At 37.2% G+C, this 17,992-nt stretch overlaps 1 protein-coding gene across 4 annotated transcripts in view; it reads left to right on the top strand.

Moving 5' to 3' along the window:
- SUPT3H (SPT3 homolog, SAGA and STAGA complex component) overlaps positions 1-8,676 on the top strand; it is a 557,210-nt gene extending 548,534 nt beyond the window's left edge. For all 4 annotated transcript variants that reach the window (XM_073905031.1, XM_073905033.1, XM_073905030.1 and 1 more), the window contains one exon: positions 8,536-8,676. In XM_073905031.1, coding sequence (XP_073761132.1) covers positions 8,536-8,577 — 42 coding nt within the window. In that variant the 3' untranslated portion in view covers positions 8,578-8,676. The remainder of the gene's footprint in view (positions 1-8,535) is intronic.
- The last annotated feature ends 9,316 nt before the right edge of the window (positions 8,677-17,992 follow it).

The following is a 17,992-nucleotide window of genomic DNA, read 5'->3' as shown; positions in this document are numbered from 1 at the left end:
ATCAGAGAACATTGAGGTTGTTTCCATAGCTTAGCTATTGTGAAGAATGCTGCAGTGAACACAGAGCTGCCGATATCTCTTTAAGATACTGATTTCATTTCCCTTAGGATATATACCTGGAAGTGGAATTGCTGAGTCATTATGGTAATTTTATTTTTAATATTTTGAACAAGCGCCATACTGTTCTATGACTATAGCAGATTACATCCCCGCCAACAGTGTGTAAGGGTTCCCTTTTCTCCACATCCTTGCCATTGGTTATCCCTAATCTTTTTGTTAATAGCCATCCTAACAGGTGTCAGGGAATATCTCATTGTGGCTTTGATTTGCATTTTTCTGATGATTAGTGATGTTGGGCACCTTTTCATCTATTCCTTGGCCATTTGTATGTCTTCCTTGAGCAAATGTCTATTCAGGTCCTTTGCCCATTTTTAATTGGATTATTTGCCTTTTTGCCATTAAATAATGAGTTCTTTTTATATTTTGGGTATTAACTCCCTAATAAGATATATATTTGCAAATATTTTCTTCCATTCTGTAGGTTGCCTTTACAATTTATTGTTTCCTTTACTATGCAAAAGCTTTTTCTTTTGATGTAGTCCACTTATTTTAGTTTTTGTTGCCTTTGCTTTTGGTGTCTGATTCAAGAAATCATTTCCAACACCAGTGCCAAGGAGCTTACTCCCTGTGTTTACTTCTAGGAGCTTTGCAGTTTCAGGTCTTACATTCAAATTTTTAATCCATGTTGAATTGATTTTTGTGTCTGATTTTGTGTATGGTGTAAAATATGGGTCTAGTTGTATTCTTTTGCATGTGGCTGTCCATTTATTTGAAAGACCGTCCTTTCCCCTAGTATATTCCTGGCTCCTTTGTCAAAAATTAATTGACCATATACATGTAGGTTTATTTCTGGGCTCTCTATTCTGTTCCATTTATCTGTGTCTGTTTTTATACCAGTACCATACTGTTCTGATTACTACAGCTTTGTAACATAGTTTGAAATCAGTAAATGTGATACATACAGTTTTGTTCTTCTGTCTCATGATTGCTTTGGTTATTCAAGGTCTTTTGTGGTTCCATATGAACCTTGGGTTTATATTTTTTATTTCTGTAAAAAAAAAAATAACCATTGGAATTTTGACAGGATTGAATTGAATCTGTAGATTGCTTGGGGTAATATAGACATTTTAACAATATTAATTCTCCCAGCCCACAAATTCAGGTTATCTTTCCATTTATTTGTGTCTTCTTCAATTTCTTTACCAGTGTTTTATAGTTTTGAGATCTTTCATCTCCTTGGTAATTTTTTCCCAATGACTTTATTGTGTTTGATCCTATTGTAAATGGGATTGCTTTCTTAATTTCCCTTTGAGATAGTTCATGGTTTGTGTACAGAAACACAACAGATTTTTGTATGTTGATTTTGTGTCCTGCATTAATGAATTAATTTATAGTTCTAAAACTTTTTTGCTGGCATCATTAGGGCTTTCTATGTATAAGATCATGTCATCTGCAAATAAAGATAATTTTACTTTTTCCTCTCTGAATTAGATGCCATTTATTTTTTTTTTCTTGCCTAAATGCTATGGTTAGGACTTTCACTACTTCCACTACTGTCTTGTTCCTGATCTTAGAGGAAAGGCTTTTAACTTTTCACCATTAAGCATGATGTTAGCTTTGGGTTTGTCATATATGGCCTTTATTATGTTGAGCTACATTCTTAGTACACCTAATTTGTTGAGAGTTTTTATTATGAATGGATGTTGACTTTGGTCAAATGCTTTCTCCTGCATCTATTGAAATGATCATAAAGTTTTTACAGTTTGTTCTATTAATGTGGTGTATCATGTTTATTACTTTGTGTATATTTCATCACCCTTGCATCCCAGAGATAATGTCACTTGATCATGGTGTATAATCCTTCTAGTGTGCTACTGAATTTGGTTTGCTAGGAGTTTGTTGAGGATTTTTGCATCTGTGTTTAGCAGGGATATGGCCTGTGTGATATTGTGATTTATAATAAGAAATATACATTTGAAATTCATCCCTATTTCTGGAACAGAGCTCCTAAAGCCTTTGGAATTTCTCATGGGCTATAAAGGTGTCTCTTGTTATGTCAGTGAGGTGACTTCTGGAGTGCACCTAAGGATGGAGCCTGGTTGCCAGTGGAGCCAATCATGTGATTAGAGGGTTGGAACTTTCCATCCCACCCCCCAACCTCCAGGGAGGGAAGAGGGCCTGGAGATTGAGTTCAGTCACCAATGGCCATAGATTTAATCAATCTTGTTTATGTAACAAAGTCCATTAAAAAAAAAGGTGGGATTCAGAGAGCGTTCATGTTGGTGAACACATGGAGATTCAGGGTGAATGCCATACTCAGAGAAAGCATGGAAGCTCCATGCCCTAACCTCATACCTTGCCCTATGCTTGTCCTTCATCTGACTGTTCCTGAATTATATACTTTTGTAATAAACCAGTAATCTTATAAGTAAAATGTTTTTCTGAGTTCTGTGAGCCACTCTGGCAAATTAATCAAACCCTCCAGTCTACAGCTGGTCATTCAGAAGCACAGGTGGTAACCTGGACTTGTGATTGGCATCTACAGTGTGGGGGGCTGGGGGGGGGGCGGGGAGGCAGCAGTTTTATAGGACTGAGTCCTTAACCTGTGGGATATGATACTCTACAGGGAGATGTGTCAGAATTAAGTTGAATTGTAGGACACTGAACTGGTGTCCAAGAATTGCTTGTTGGTATGGAAAAAAAACCCACATCAGAATTGGTGACCAAAGTCTTAGACTGTAATTTTCTTTTCTTATAGTGTCCTTGTTTGGCTTTGGTATCAAGATAAGGCTTGCCTTGTAAAGTGAGTTTTAAAATGTTTCCTTCTCTTCAATTTTTGAGAGTTGAGAAGGATTGGTATTAATTCTTCTTTAAATGTTTGGTAGAATTCATCAGTGAAGCCTTCTGGTCCTGGGATTTTATTTGTTGGAAGATTTTATATTACTGATTCAGTCTCTTCGCTCATTATTGGTCTGTTCAGATTTTCTATTCATATTTTTTTGTATTTATTTACATTCAATTAATTAACATATAATGTATTATTAATTTCAGAGGTAGAGGTCAGTGATTCATCAGTCTTATATAATACCCAGTGCTCATTAAATCATGTACCCTCCTTAATGTCCATCACCCAGTTACCCCATCCCCCCACCTCCCTCCCCTCCAGCAATCCTCAGTTTGTTTCCTATGCTTAAGAGTCTCTTATGGTTTGTCTCCCTCTCTGATTTTGTCTTGTTTTATTTTTTCCTCTCTTCCCCTTTGATCCTCTGTTTTGTTTCTTAAGTTCCACATCTGAGTGAGATCATATGATAATTGTCTCTGATTGACTTATTTTGCTTAGCATAATACCCTCTAGTTCCATCCACGTTGTTGCAAATGGCAAGATTTCATTTTTTGATGGCTAAGTAGTATTCCATTGTATATACCATATCTTCTTTATCCATTCATCTGTCGATGGATATCTAGGCTCTTTCCATAGTTTGGCTGTTGTGGACATTGCTTCTATTTAATCTTGGTAAGTAGCAGGTTTCTAAGAATTTATCCATGTCTTCTAAGTTATCTGATTTGTTTGCATATTCTTGTTCATATTGGTCTCTGATGATCCTTTGAATTGTTGTGATATCGCAATGTCTCTTCTTTTATCTATAATTTTATTTATTTGAATCATCTCTCTTTTTTTTAGTCTAGCTAAAGGTCTATCAATTTTCTTTATTTTTTCAGAAAACCATCTCTTAGTTGTTGATCTTAACTACTGTCTTCCTATGCATTTATTTCTGCTATCATTTTTATTATTTCCTTCCTTCTGCTATCTTTGGGCTTAGTTTGTTCTTCTTTCCCAGAAGTATAAGGTTAGATTGTTTATTTTAAATCTTTCTTTTTTTCTTAATGCAGACATTTATTGCTATGAACTTCTCTATCAGAACTGCATTTGCTACATCCCATAAGTTTTGGTATGTTATGTTTCCTTTTTGGTTTGTCTCAAGATACTTTCTTTATTTCCCTTTTGATTTCTTCTTTGACCTATTGACTATTCAGAAATGCATTGTTTAGTTTCTACATATTTGTGAATTTTCCAGATTTCCTTTTGTTACTGATTTCTGGTTTCATACCATTGTGCCCAGAAAAGATACTTGATTTCAGTCTTCTTAAGTTTTTTAAGCCTGGTTTTATAACATAACATATGGTCTATCCCGGAGAATGTTCTGTGTGCACTTGAGAATATTTTGTATTCTTCTGCTTTTGGATCGACTGTTCTATATATGTCTGTTAGATCCATTTGGTCTAAAGTGTAGGTCAAGTCCACTATTTCCTTAATGATATTAAGTCTGGATGATCTGCCCATTGTTGAAATGGGGTATTGAAGTCCATCCACTACTATTTTTGCATCGATATGTTTTTGCCTACAGATCTGTTAATCATTTAATATATTTAGGTGATATTGGGTGCATATATATTTATGATTATTACAGCCTTTTGATGAATTGACCCCTTTATCATTATATAATGATCTTTTTTATCTCTTGTTACAGCTTTTGACCTAAAGTTCATTTTTTTCTATTATAAAAATAGCTACCCCTATTCTCTTTTGCTTTCCATTTACATTTCTTTCATTTTCAACCTATGAGTGTCTTTAAAGCTTAAGTGAGTCTCTTGTAGGCACCATATAGTTGGGTCTTTTCTTTTTTAATCCATTCAAGCACTCTGTGTCTTTTGATTGGAAAATTTAAACCATTTACATTTAAAGTAATTATTGGTAGGTAAGGACTTACTATTGCCATTTTGTTAAATGTTTTCTGATTGTTTTGTAGTTCTTTTGTTCCTTCCTTCCTCTCTCACTTTCTTTGAAAATTGATTATTTTTAAGGTGATATGCTTTGATTCTTTTCTCATCATTTGTATATTTTAATAGGGGTTTTTTTTTTTGTGATTACCATGAGGCTTTCATAGTAAATTTTGTAACAGTCTGTTTTAAGTTGAAAACAACTCAGTATTTGAGCCCTGCAGGGTTCCTGCTGCTTCTTTGTTGTAGTCTCGAGCTTTCCCAGAGCTGTTTGGTCTGTTTATAGTTGTTTATTCATTGTTTTTGTGGGGAGACAACCTTTGGGACCTCCTAGCCAGCCATCTTGCCAATGTCAGTCCCTACAGTGAAATTTTTGTTGTATTTAATTTGAAGTTTTGAGAAAGTGGAAGAGAATCAGGAAAGCTAGTGGTGGAGAATAAGTATAAATCCAAACTGGTGGAAGGGGTAGTTTTGTCTGTAGTTAAAGCCTTACTAATCAAGTTAATGGTGCAAATAACATACATACAGTTGTTTTCGACTAGGAGCTACAGGTTATGTTTTGTAGGATATTTACCTTTTGTTTAAATATTAATCCTTTGCTTTTTAATATTAATTTATATTCCTTGAAATGTACAATTTATGATGGCCCATAAAAAAGAAGCAACAAACCCGTTTAAGATTTAAATTTTTGCTCTAGCTTGTCTACATGTAGATAAGAAAAAAATTATACTTGAAAAGTGAAAACTTATGAGTTAATTTCTACCCATCAATGCCTAATGCAATAGGCAGAATATGTGTCAGCTCATCCAGTTAGATTGAGACTCTGGTAGTAGGCCGTAATTTGGAGCCAAATGAATATATGAATGTCAAAAATTGGGAGCTAACTTGATTCTCAATTTAAGAAAAATGAAGAGCCTATGAACTGCAGTTGGTCTTCAAAAAAAAAAAAAAAGAAGAAGTATCTTTGCTGGTAACTTTAGAGATGCTAGCATGTCTAAGGGTTTCAACAAATCCACATAGGAGCAACTAGTAGTTGAGAACAGAGCTTTATTAAATAAGAAAGTTTAAGTGGTATATAGCATGTAGAAGCTGGGTTGTTGGGTTGAAGTTGGCTGCATTATTGATTAATTTATACTTTTTAATAGTGGGAGACCCGATCAAGGCCTGGGTTTTACTGAGTAGGAGTATCTATAAAGATATAGAAGCAGGGAGTCCTTCATAGGCTCTGACAGTAGAGAGTAAGTAGGAGACGAAGTAGTTCATGAGAATGTGGCTTCTGGAAGGCCCTCACACCAAGCAGTGTTTAAATTTAGTTTCAGCATGCACAACACAAACAGAGAGAAATTCATAGTTGACACAAAGATGAGTTGTCCTCATCCATCTTCCTTTAAAGTTGCTTTCTCTGGAAAGGATGCCAAATTTAGGATGTTCCCATAATCACCCTCCACAGACAACATACATCCTTTGTACATCAAAAGGGAAAAGCTGTGACTCAGGGTGGAGGACCCTAGGGGATCGGTTTGCTGAAATTGCTCTTCACTAATCACACATGCTTGTTTGTCCCTTCTCTATTTTAAAATTGGAGTAGGAAGAACTTATTCCAGCAATCTGGGACAGCTCTAAACTCTGGCTTTCTCATTAAACTCAGCTACTCAAAGTCTGTGCTACTGAATGTCTCTAGTCTTATAGTCATTTGCAAACAATAGTGATAAATCATCTGTGATGGTGAATTGATCTTTGAAAAGTAACCTTTTCAATACTAGACAGAACCATTTCATATTGCCCACCCTGGAAAGATGAAACTTGGTAATTTCTCAGGTGTGCTCAGCCAAGACTCCGTCTTCTCCTGAGCCAAAACTTCTTTTTCAAGCAAGACTCACTTCAACCATTTACCTTTATGAGGAATCCAGCTTTACTCCCAGGTCCATTTATCTCCATGTAAACCAGCCCCGTGCTTTAAATATTATGTTATGTTAAAGGTTGTCACTGTGGTTGTAAAATTTCAAACATCAAGGTCAAGAACCTGAAAGCATTACTTTGGCATAAGCCTCTCTAAGGCAACTGTGGTAGCAGGGGCTGTTTCAAGGCCTGAGGCTCCCCTGTCTGTGGTTGTGGGAAGACACTCTATCCATTCCTGCAAGTTATTTGCGGCTCTCTGAGGAACTCATTTAACACTATTTTCCAGGGCACGCTCTTAGGAGGTAAAGCTGGACTTTTCTAGTCCTTGTTAAAATGTTTGCTTCGATCCAAGCATCCAGTGGCACAAAAAGTCTGATGGTAAAGGGCAAGCTCCCAGAGAGAGCCCTGAGGAATGAAAGGTGGAATGTGCCACTGTTCTCTCATTCTTGAAATGCTGATCTGCAGAGCCACATAACCAATCTATGAAACTTCAGCCCGCGTCCCAAAGCCTGACAACCATAGTAAATCCTGAATAAGCTGGATATTTGGAGGAGAGGTTTTGAAGTTAATTGAATTTTATGATGAACAGAAAGTTATGCAGAAAAGCTGTTTGGTTTCACCTCACGTAGGTGGAGGTCTTTCTGAAAAGCTTGGTTCCACTTTTCTCTCTTTGGGTGTAATTATAAATGTAATCTAACCATTTCTAGATGTAAACTCTTCGGCACCTCCATAGCGTTACCTTACTCATAAAAACTTACTGTATATTTCCTGTAACATGGCTGTTGAAGGTAAATGTATTGGATTGGAAGTATACAAACTCTAGCATCAAAGTTATTAGCCTAAAGGAAAAAAAAATCCTTGATATGAGATTTTGTCATTTTTCTGTTTTTCTGAAAACAGATTGTAGAAAAAATCCATCTAATTGAGGGTTATGGATTCTCTGAGTATGACTAGTCCTGGTTTAAATAATGAAAAATGTGGTGAAAAGGGTAATTTTCTTCCTAAGTCCTGGATTTTAGTTCTGTTTCATTCTGGGTTTCATTATGAGACTCAAGACAAGTCACAAGAGGCCCTGTGTAGTCCAGCTCTTGCAGTTCTGAGCTGTAGAATATATCTTGCAGGAAGAAAACTCATGCAGTTTTACTTGACTTACTGGAATACATCATATTCTTGCCATTAGTATCCATTTTCCCATTTTGTTTTATGGAATATTTTATTCCACTATGAATATTCATATGTACATCTATATGTACATGTGTATGTATGTAAAATTATGTAAGATTCGAGCTTTCTATAACATCAGTAATGTACAGAATTCCTTAGAGATCACTGTATTTTAGCAAGGAAAAAAGGCCTCTGCTAGTGTCTGTTTCCAAGCTTTTCACGGAGGCTATAAATTAGGCCTGGGAAGGCTATAACAAGTCAGTAATTTATAGACTATTAAGATAGTTAATTAGAAGTGATTCCTGAGCATATCCAATCGAGAACACATGTTTATAAAGGACAAACAGATTCAACACAACATGTCTTTGACCTAACCAAACCCAGTTAACAAAATGGGATATCTTATTTTGCATATCTCCCACTCCCCCCAAAATAGAATCACTAACCACTTGTTAACCACACTGACTTTCTAGCAGACAGAGTGGTGGCCCCAGAAATGTTCAGATGGAGCACCCTATTAGAGTGTAGGCGGCAGAGTCTACAAGACGGGAAGAAAGCCCTGCTTGCTTTTTGCCTCCTTTCCTAGTTTGACTTGATGTGATAATTCATTGCAGATTTCTTTTTCTTTGACAGAGTGCCTACCGCAGGAATGGGATGGCTTTTCTGGCCTGCTGATGGGACTGTGACTGTAACAACAGGAAAGGCACTGTTATAGTAAGGTGATTTCTGTTCCCCTCTTTGGACAAAATAAAATACAAGTTTACCTTCTCTGTATCCTCAGGAGTGGGTTGGTTTGTTGTGACTATCAACTGGCTGACTCCAGCTCTTTTTCCAGTCCCCTCAGTGCTTCGTCTTGTTTACTGGCTGGGCCGTTTAGCTAATTAATGGCAGGATGTTTGGGATAGTGTGTAGGTGGACAAGAATGCAGATCACACAATTTTGAAATTTTAATTTGGAATGGATTTACTGCCCTCAGCTCACATATCTTAAAAGCAGTGTCTTTTCTCCTCCCCCCCCCCCCCCGCAGTGTTTAGTCTATGTTTTATTTGATGCATTTTGTAATCCAGGTTTGGGACAAAGGAAACAAAAGGACAGTCACTTCTCCCTTTGTACTGTCCCACCAACTTCGCTGCAACATCTGCTGATTATGTATATCCTACACGTCTTTTAGAGACACATACTCATTTTATAAACTCACACTGATCAGAGACCTAATTGATCTGATGAACTGGCTCTCCCCAGCTTCGCATCCCTTCCCCCCACTTACAGAGTCCATGTTATTTTTTCATGCCTTCTTCCCGAACTTCCTGCAGATCTGCCTGTCAGGTGTGTTCTCCCTCTTATAGGCCCTCCTCCCCTGTCTTCATGTCTCTCTGTCCCCTGTCCCTCCTCTGGCCTGGGCCCACCACACACACACACACACACACACACACACACACAGCCATTTTAGGAGCACAATAATCAGAATCAGTTGACAAAGGGGAGTTGAATGATTTGCTTTCTCCCTTCAAAGCGCGCCCACAGCTACACGGGAATTGTGGATTGGGTCATTTCTTGCTGGGAGCAGCTGAGCTACCCTTCTGGCATCTATACTTTCTCCATTAAATGAGGAACTCGAACTTTGGAGAACAAATCAAAATGTAGCAGATGTAATTGTACAGTTCCTGATTCAACTTGAATTACAAAAAAGGAAGTTATTTCTTTAATTCGGTAAGACTTCTGTGCAATTTTATTTTTATCATGGTTTTTGCACCCACCGAAAGAGCCTTTGTAAAGCATTAATAAAAACAGAAATAAGAAGCATGAAAGATTTTCTGCCTGTGACCAAATCATCATGAGGCTCCGTTAATATGATTGTGCCATATTATTCACATTTGTTAACTATCATTTACCTGTTCTGTGTTAGTCCTTCCTTCTGGAAAAAATCTTCATGTCAAGAACAAAAAAACGCAGATATATAATATCAAAAAATTGCCAAGGGGTTTTGATGTTCCATCTGTGCTTGTTGAAATGTATGATTAAACTTTTCTTTTTATCATCATTCTTATTTTTCTTGGCATCCCTAATCATGGAAAATTATAAGCTTGCAGTAAACATCCTAACTTTTAAAACGACAGCATTTATTGTATTTGGTTTCGATCTGCCAGGCTTATAGATGTATAAAATTTTCAGGGCTAATTTTTCACATCAAAATTCCTTCTCTCCCACATTTTACATTTTAAACTATGCACAAGGCAAAAAATACAGGGTTTAGGTTTTTTCCCTTCATTTTATTCTACCTGATCTCCTTATAGTCCCAGAGAAGGAAGACTCAACGTACATTTCTCTCAGAAATATGACAGGTCTGTGTTTTTGTTGGTCTGGCGTATGTTTGTCTATCTTGAACAGTCTGACAGGTAATTATTTATAAAATCTGGTTTTGCCCAGTAAGTCCATATAATAACCTTTCACTTTTCATCATAAGCCAGTGAGCTGAATTTAGAATAAAACAAGGTCATTTATGTCTGTCCCAAACCAGCCTAGATGTCCCCATAATTGCTCAATATTAATATTTTTAATTCTTTTTTTTTTCTTTTCTACACTTAGCTCCTTTCTCTGACTCTTTCAACAACATTGAATTTGAAGTGAAATAAAATTTTCTTAAGCAGCAGTTATAGAAAAAAAATTATAGAAGGAAAATCTCAGAAAATGCAACTTCAGTAAATTGCTCTCTCAAGATTAAAATGTTAGGTAAAATCATAAAATTTTAGAGCAGAGATGGTCTTCGAGATCACTGTAAACAACCATTCATTTTCCCAGTGCAAGTATGTAGCCTGGCGAGGGAAGTTAACTTTCCCAAGGTCACTCAGTAATGGCAGTGACAGACCAGAGACCAGATCCATGGCCCCTCATTCTCAGGCCACCATTTTGCTCCAGCATACTGGATTTGCGTAAAATACTACCAAGACACATTTGGGATTTTATGGCATGTTTATCCTAGACAATAACCTACATTTATTTTTTAAATGATACTAATCCTAAACATTCTAAAGCATACGTGTTACATTAAAATCTTCCTCAAAGGGCCCATGGTATACTTAAGTAATCTGTATTATATGTCAGTTTACATCAGTCTTAAAAAAAGAGGTCTGCAAGCAGGGGGGAGGGGACTAACACACTTTGAGCACCGACTCTGTGTCAGGAACCTCACCTCTGGGATTTCATTGATCTTCACAATGACTTCATGAGGTAGAGGCTATCAAAAACAAAAACAGCCACATCAGGCTCATTTCTAAATCAAATGTGAATACACAAAATAATCTGTATTTTTGTAGCCTTGTGTTTTGGAGCTCAAATCTGAAAAAAATAAATAAAACCTACAAATCAATAAAAATAGCCTCTCTTATGGGAAATTGACATGGTCTCATAGATCTGAGGGTAAAGGAAATAGAAATATTTCTCCCTTCACCTAAGTTTGGAATGTGACGTTCCGAACATGCCGTCTTGAGGCTATGTCATTAACCTTCCTGCCTTCACATATTGCAATAGTTAAGATTCAAAAATAATGTTCCAATTTTAGAACCAAGGGTTTTTATTTAAATACCATCAGAAGCGCAAATATTTTTTAAATAGTGTATATAATTCCTGTACCTGGGGAAAATTCTTCATTTATTACTGTTTGTCCTTTGTTTCTTATAAAATAATAAACAATCCACATTTCATGCTTTTACCACGTAGAAGACAAATAAACATAAGTGGCGATTCTTGGTCTGAAAGAAAACAAGTTTACTTGTCTAGAAATTATAAAGTTTAATTTTATGAAAAAAATGTTATATAGTTCCCAAATCAGGTATTTCTTTCCAGTTCATATAACCCCTTGTGTAAAACTGAATCACTACAGAGAAAGTATTCCCTCCTCTACCCTCCTGGAATTTAGATAGAACCTTCCCAGGTTGCATTTAAAATTCTACCTTCAGCCATGTATACATCTCATAAACTATTTTACAGTTTCCAGTATGCTCTGGCTGAACATTTCATAGTACATAAACACTTCTGCAAATAATAGGAGGGCATCAAGTTGAATGAATATGTCAAGGCAGTGGCTCCCACAGAAAGCTGATTCTCCAGCAATGTATTTTTCTTATTTTTATCTCCTTATTTGAAATCCAAGATGAAACTTTCCATGCTCTTAGAGTAAAGGGAGAGGGTGGTGGTAGGCAGGGGACTCTAGCAGTTTTCATGGAGTTGTGTTCATTAAAGCAGAGGGTTTCTGCAGAGGGCATCAAGCCAAACTTAAACAACAAAACCATGCCTGCAGGGATTGGATATGAATATGATGGTCAAATAAGGGCCAGATGCCTTTAAAAACTCAAATATTAAAAAAGTCATATCTCTTAAAGTAAGTCTCCAGTGTTGGGAGTCATACTGTAGTGCTTAAAAAAAAAAAAAAAAAAAGCCAACACGAGGAAAGAGACTTGACATTTGTTTTCTGGAACAAAATATCAGATATTCAGGCCATCATAAGTCATGGGAGTTTTGGCAATTGAAGCATATTTTAAAATAATCAATTCCTAGAAAGTTACATAAAACCTACATACAATATTTCGTTGTTGGAAACCACTGTAATTCTGTATAGAGCATTATATTCACATTCCTCCTTCTGCTCATCACCACCCAATATTCCTTATTCCCATTTTTTTCCAAAGGAAAAAATAGAAAAAAAATATTGGGAAAAATCAAGAATCAAGAAGATTGCCTGTGTAATTTTACTTAAACCAGGTAACACTTTGCTTGCTTTCAAAAATGAGTCTATATTTTACCAGCATTTTAAGAATAAGTTTGACATAATAATTACAGCACTCCATGTGTCCTCCTGTGTACCAAACAGTTCGTGCAAATTGTCCCATTAGATACTCACAGCCCCTCTATGGGATGCGCCCCGTTATTCCCTCCATCGCCCATACGTAGTAGAGAGGAGGCTGATGGAGCTAACTTGGTTACAAGAAAATTTCATTTTAACTGAATATTCCTTCTCTAAGGCCAAATATTAAGTATATAATGGACTATCACATCATGTGTAATAGACTATAGTTACACATGAATGATGCCAAGTCCTCTATAATGTCTTAAACCTTAATATAAATACATATGATCAATGCACATACTCAGAGTCCCTATACAAATTGTGAGAAAAATTTCCTCAAAGATCCAAGATCCATGTTTATAAAGCCTCTCCTGTATGAAGATCACGTTTCTCCAGAAGGCTCTAATTACTTACGGTATTTTATGCTTTCATACAAGGTATGTACATCCTGTTATAAAATAATCCCCGTCTTGTTTACATGTGTTTGCATTGGCAGATACACAGGTACCTATGACAATCCCTTGAAACTTTGTACAAATGCCCTTTTTTTTAATTTTATTATATTTTGTTATGTTAATCACCATACATTTCATCATTAGTTTCTGATGTAGTGTTCCATGATTCATTGTTTTTGTATAACACCCAGTGCTCCATGCAGTATGTGCCCTCTTTAATACCCATCACCGGGGGATGCCTGGGTGTCTCAGTCAGTTAAGCGTCTGCCTTCGGCTCAGGTCATGATCGAGGGTCCTGGGATCGAGTCCCACATCAGGCTCCTTGCTCAGTGGGGAGCCTGCTTCTCTGCCTGCCCCTCTCCCTGCCTGTGCTCTCTCCCTCTCTCTCTCTCTCTGAAAAGTAAATAAACAAAATCTTAAAAAAAAAAAAAAAACTTAAAAAATACACATCACCGGGCTAACCCATCCCCCCACCCCCCTCCCATCTAGAACCCTCAGTTTGTTTCTCCGAGTCCCATGAGAAACTATGGACTCCAAATGCCCTTTTTAGATGTTTGCTCCTTAATGATGACATAGTCATTGTTTCTCCTGGCCCAGGATTTCTGTGCATGTGCTTGGGGGGAATGGCAGACAAGGAGAGAAAATAAAGTGGAAAGAAAGTTGCTGAGCGTGATATGAATCAGAAATGATGATTTTCCTCTCTCATCAGTAGTTAGCAGCTTCCCTAATTCAACCCTAGGTCTGCTCTGCCTCAGCTCAAGTCACTTGCTGACTTAGGTCCCTTAGGATTCCCAAATAGCAGCACACCAGCCTATAGCCCAGCATACCTGCAGTATTGTTTTCTGAATCGCATGGATTGACTTTTTCCAACCACTTTACTTATAAGACGTTAGTTCACCTGCCAGTGCCTTGGCCACTTCTTGTCACTTAGCCAAGTCGTCCCTAAGCAGCAGTGAGTGTGCTGCGGGTGAGTTGGCTTGCCACACTTCCATAGATCTGTGAAGAGACAGTGAGTCCAGATGGACTTAGGCAGTTTGTTAGTTAACGCAGCAAAATAGGTGGGATCAGCATGGTGTCAACATCCTGTGTTCCGGGGCGGGGGGGCCGCGCCAGATGACAGCAGACATGAGGGGTTGGGTACTCCACCATGGAGATGCCAACCCTAAACTACAAGCAAGCAGTTCCTTAGCTTGCACTCATACCTGAAAGGAGGTGTTTCCCCTACGATATGTAGGACGTCCTGTGTTTCTGTTCCCAGCATGAAAAATAAATCTGCCTCCCCTTTCCTAGGTTTTCATGGTGGCCTCCTTCCCTAGCTCTTTCCCATAAAGGTTGCCTCAGTGCATGCTACCTTCTGCTTCCTCTGAGCTAATTATGCCCCTCTTGTTCTTTATACTTCCTATTTTGTGTCGCTAATTGTCTCTCTGTGTGCCTTGTAGCCTGCACCAGATTACGAATTTCTTGAGGGCAAGTCTTGGATGTATACCCTCTTGTAATCACCACATGCACATATTAGGTATTCAATAAACATGTTGGTTGGTTGGTGGAAAAGAAATTCTTCATTTAAACATAAGCACAGAATTTTTTTTTTTTTGGTTGTTTGGTTAAATCTGTTTAATCTTTTATTGATGCCTGTTTGGCTGCAAATCTCATGAACTGTAGAGGATCACAGCCTTTTTCTTAAAGACAAATGCAGTGTCTCAGAGAAACCAGAGCACTCTAAGCATCAGGCTTCTTGTAGCCTTTATGAGTAGATCACTGTAACTTCAGTCTTGTTTGAAGGGGTTAGTGACCTCAGTGTCCCACCTGCATCTGTACAAACCTGAAAAAGAATTATAGACATACTTGCTATTTCTATATATAGCACCATCTTTGAAAATGTGCCAGTTCTCCTACTGGTTTATTTAAAGAGAGTGAGCCGTTTTAGGTTGAGATTTCCCTAAAGGTAATGCAGTAATATGTCCACTGAACATAAAGCAAATATGAAGATCTAGTTAGCTTGAAAATAATGAGGTTTTGTGAACTGGAAGCAACAGTTTATCACCCAAGAGTAGTTTACAATTAAAATGTCTGGGTTCTTTGTCTCTGTTATTCATTCATTCATTCATTCATTCATTCATTCATTCATTCATTCATGTAAAAAAGAGAATAGCACCCTTGGAAGCCAAGCAATCAACATGGAGTCTACAGTTCCCAAACAGTGAGTGAGGGACCTGTGTGAGAGTGGAATTCGTGAAAGGGGCCCAGGAGGCCACCTACATTAAATTACCTGTAGATTAAATAAACATGTTTTGCCCATGTAGGTGCCACTCTAGTTTTAAATATATACATATGTGCCCATGTGATTTATAAAATTCAATTCATTTAAAAGTGATCCTGAAATCCTGGTAGTTTTTGACATTACATATGATTTTTCATTCAAGAGTTAACAAAAGTACAAGTTACAGAACGCATGGGTCCGGGTATTTCTTCATGTTAAAAAAAAAAAAAAGATACCTCTTGCTTTCTGTGCTCTCACAGTAACTTTCATCAGGCTCTTCTGGCTTTTGTGGTGATAGATTGTGCCTTCTGAAGATTTTTGAGCTGCTATAACTTAGATTTAAGTGTATATTTTTCCTGTGACATAAAGTATCACCTGAACTTTTTTTTATATGTCTTATTTTGGGAAAAATTTATGATCTTTTTAACATTAGGAAGTTTTGCTTTTCCTGACATTTTATTGCTTTGCGTATTTGAAACATTTCAATCCCAGACAATAAATACTATGTGATTATTGTTTTCATATGGATAGGCTATTTCCTCCTGGTTTTTCCCAACCCCTTTTCCCAGCTAATAATACTCAGAAATTTATTAATACTAAACTGTGCCATTCAGCTTTTCCAGAGTTGCGTATAATGAATGTTAAAAGAGGGACAGGTCTCAAAGAGGGGGAGTAGCGCTTAAAAAGAAATTGAGGTGTGCAGTTTTCTTTCAGTTGGATTTCAAATGTTTCCTGTTCAGGCAAAATGAAGATTATATGTATTCCATAAATCATTTTTATAAACTATCATAACCAGTGATTGCATTAAATGGCATCTTTTTATATCCTTACTATGGAAACGAAACAGATCTCGGCAAAGTAGGTGGATGTGAGTCGAGTAGGCCACGAATGCTCGGTGTTGGAAAGCACCCATTTTTAGAGCTCTCCTCACGCTCCCTCCCCCTTCTTCAGGTCTTTTTTCAAACATCACTTTCCCAAGAAGGCCTTCTCTGCACACCCTTTCAGATACTGAAACCCCAGCCTCTGCCCTAGCATCTCATACCGCCCTTCCCTGGCTTCGTCACCCTAACACCTGCCTCCCATTTGTTATACTCATGTGTTTTGTTCATTCCCTCCTCCCTCTAGAATGCAGACTGTCCACTGCCGTACCCCCAGCACTTAGACCAGGGCCCGACACCTAGCACATGCTCAGTCAGTGCTTTACTAGATGGACGAGTCATTGATCGGTCTTTAGTTTTGCAAGGTCTTGCAACGCCATACCCACGGGGTTGCACTCCAGCCTTGCACCGTTCCTTCTCACTTCTGGCCTGGCTTGTCCTTTACTCCCCACCTTCGCCCTGATTTTCCAAAGTCCTCTGAACCTCCTCAGCTGTGTTCCTCAGCACAACTTTTTAAAAAGGTTTTTATGTTTTAGGACTTCCAAACCCCTGGGCATTTTCAACAGAATGAGAAGTTTGGCCACTACAAGCAAGAGTTGAATTACTACTACATAGTTAGGTTTTCATTTAATGTCTTGTAAAACTTTTTGATACATTTATTTCACTACTTATTCAAATTTTCTTTTTCCCACAACTCCAGGTTAGCAAATGTCTTGGCGTATTTATTTATTACCTCATAGAGTACAATAGTTTTTTTAGACAGGACACATAGAATATATTTCTTCTAAAAAAAATTAGTTGTGGTATTGTTTACATACAGTAATAACCCCTTTTTAGATATACAGTACAATTCAGTGACTTTTAACAAATAAACACAGTCATGTAACCACCACCACAATCAAGATGCATTAATGCCAAAAAGTTTTCTCATGTTCCTTTGTAATCAGTCCCCACCCATCATTCCTGGCAACCACTGATCTGATTTCTATTTTTTTTTAACTTTTCCAGAATAGCAAATAAAATGAAATAATTCTAAATGAGTTTGGATTTAAGGGTTTTTTGTGTCTGACTTCTTTCATTTCGCGTAATGCTTTTGGGATTCACCCATGTTGTCATGTGGACCAGTAGTTCACTTCCTTTTTTGCTCGGTAATATTCCATTGTATGGATGCACCACAATTTGCTTATCTGTGTAACTGAGTGAACATTTTGATTATTTCCAAATTCCGGCTATTAAGAATAAATCTGCTATGAACATGGATGGACAGAGCTTTTTGTGGATTTACATGTTCATTTATATTGGATATAAATGGTGGATATATCCCACCTAGGAGTGGGATTACTGGATCATATGGTAAGTAAATATTTAATTTTCTAAGAAAGTGTTTTCCAAAGCAGCTGAACCAATGGGCCCTCCCACCAGAAATGTGAGATTTCTAGTTGCTCCATAATTTTGCCAGCATTTGTTATGATTCATTCCGTTGTTTGTTTGTTTGTTTGTTTTGTTTTAATTTTAGCCATTCTGATAGGTAGGTAATAATATCTCATTGTGCTTTTACTTTCTTTTCTCTGATGATTAATGATATTAAGCTTTTTTCATATGTTCATTTGCTATCTGTAGCTTTTCTTTATTAAAGTATTCAAATCTTTTGAAC

Source organism: Callorhinus ursinus, unplaced genomic scaffold, assembly GCF_003265705.2.
Source record: "Callorhinus ursinus isolate GAN/ISIS: 27379988/994484 unplaced genomic scaffold, GSC_fseal_2.0 scaffold22, whole genome shotgun sequence".
NCBI lineage: Eukaryota > Metazoa > Chordata > Mammalia > Carnivora > Otariidae > Callorhinus > Callorhinus ursinus.
The sequence above is the reverse complement of the archived record's forward strand: the minus strand, read 5'-3'. Positions and strand labels throughout refer to the sequence as shown.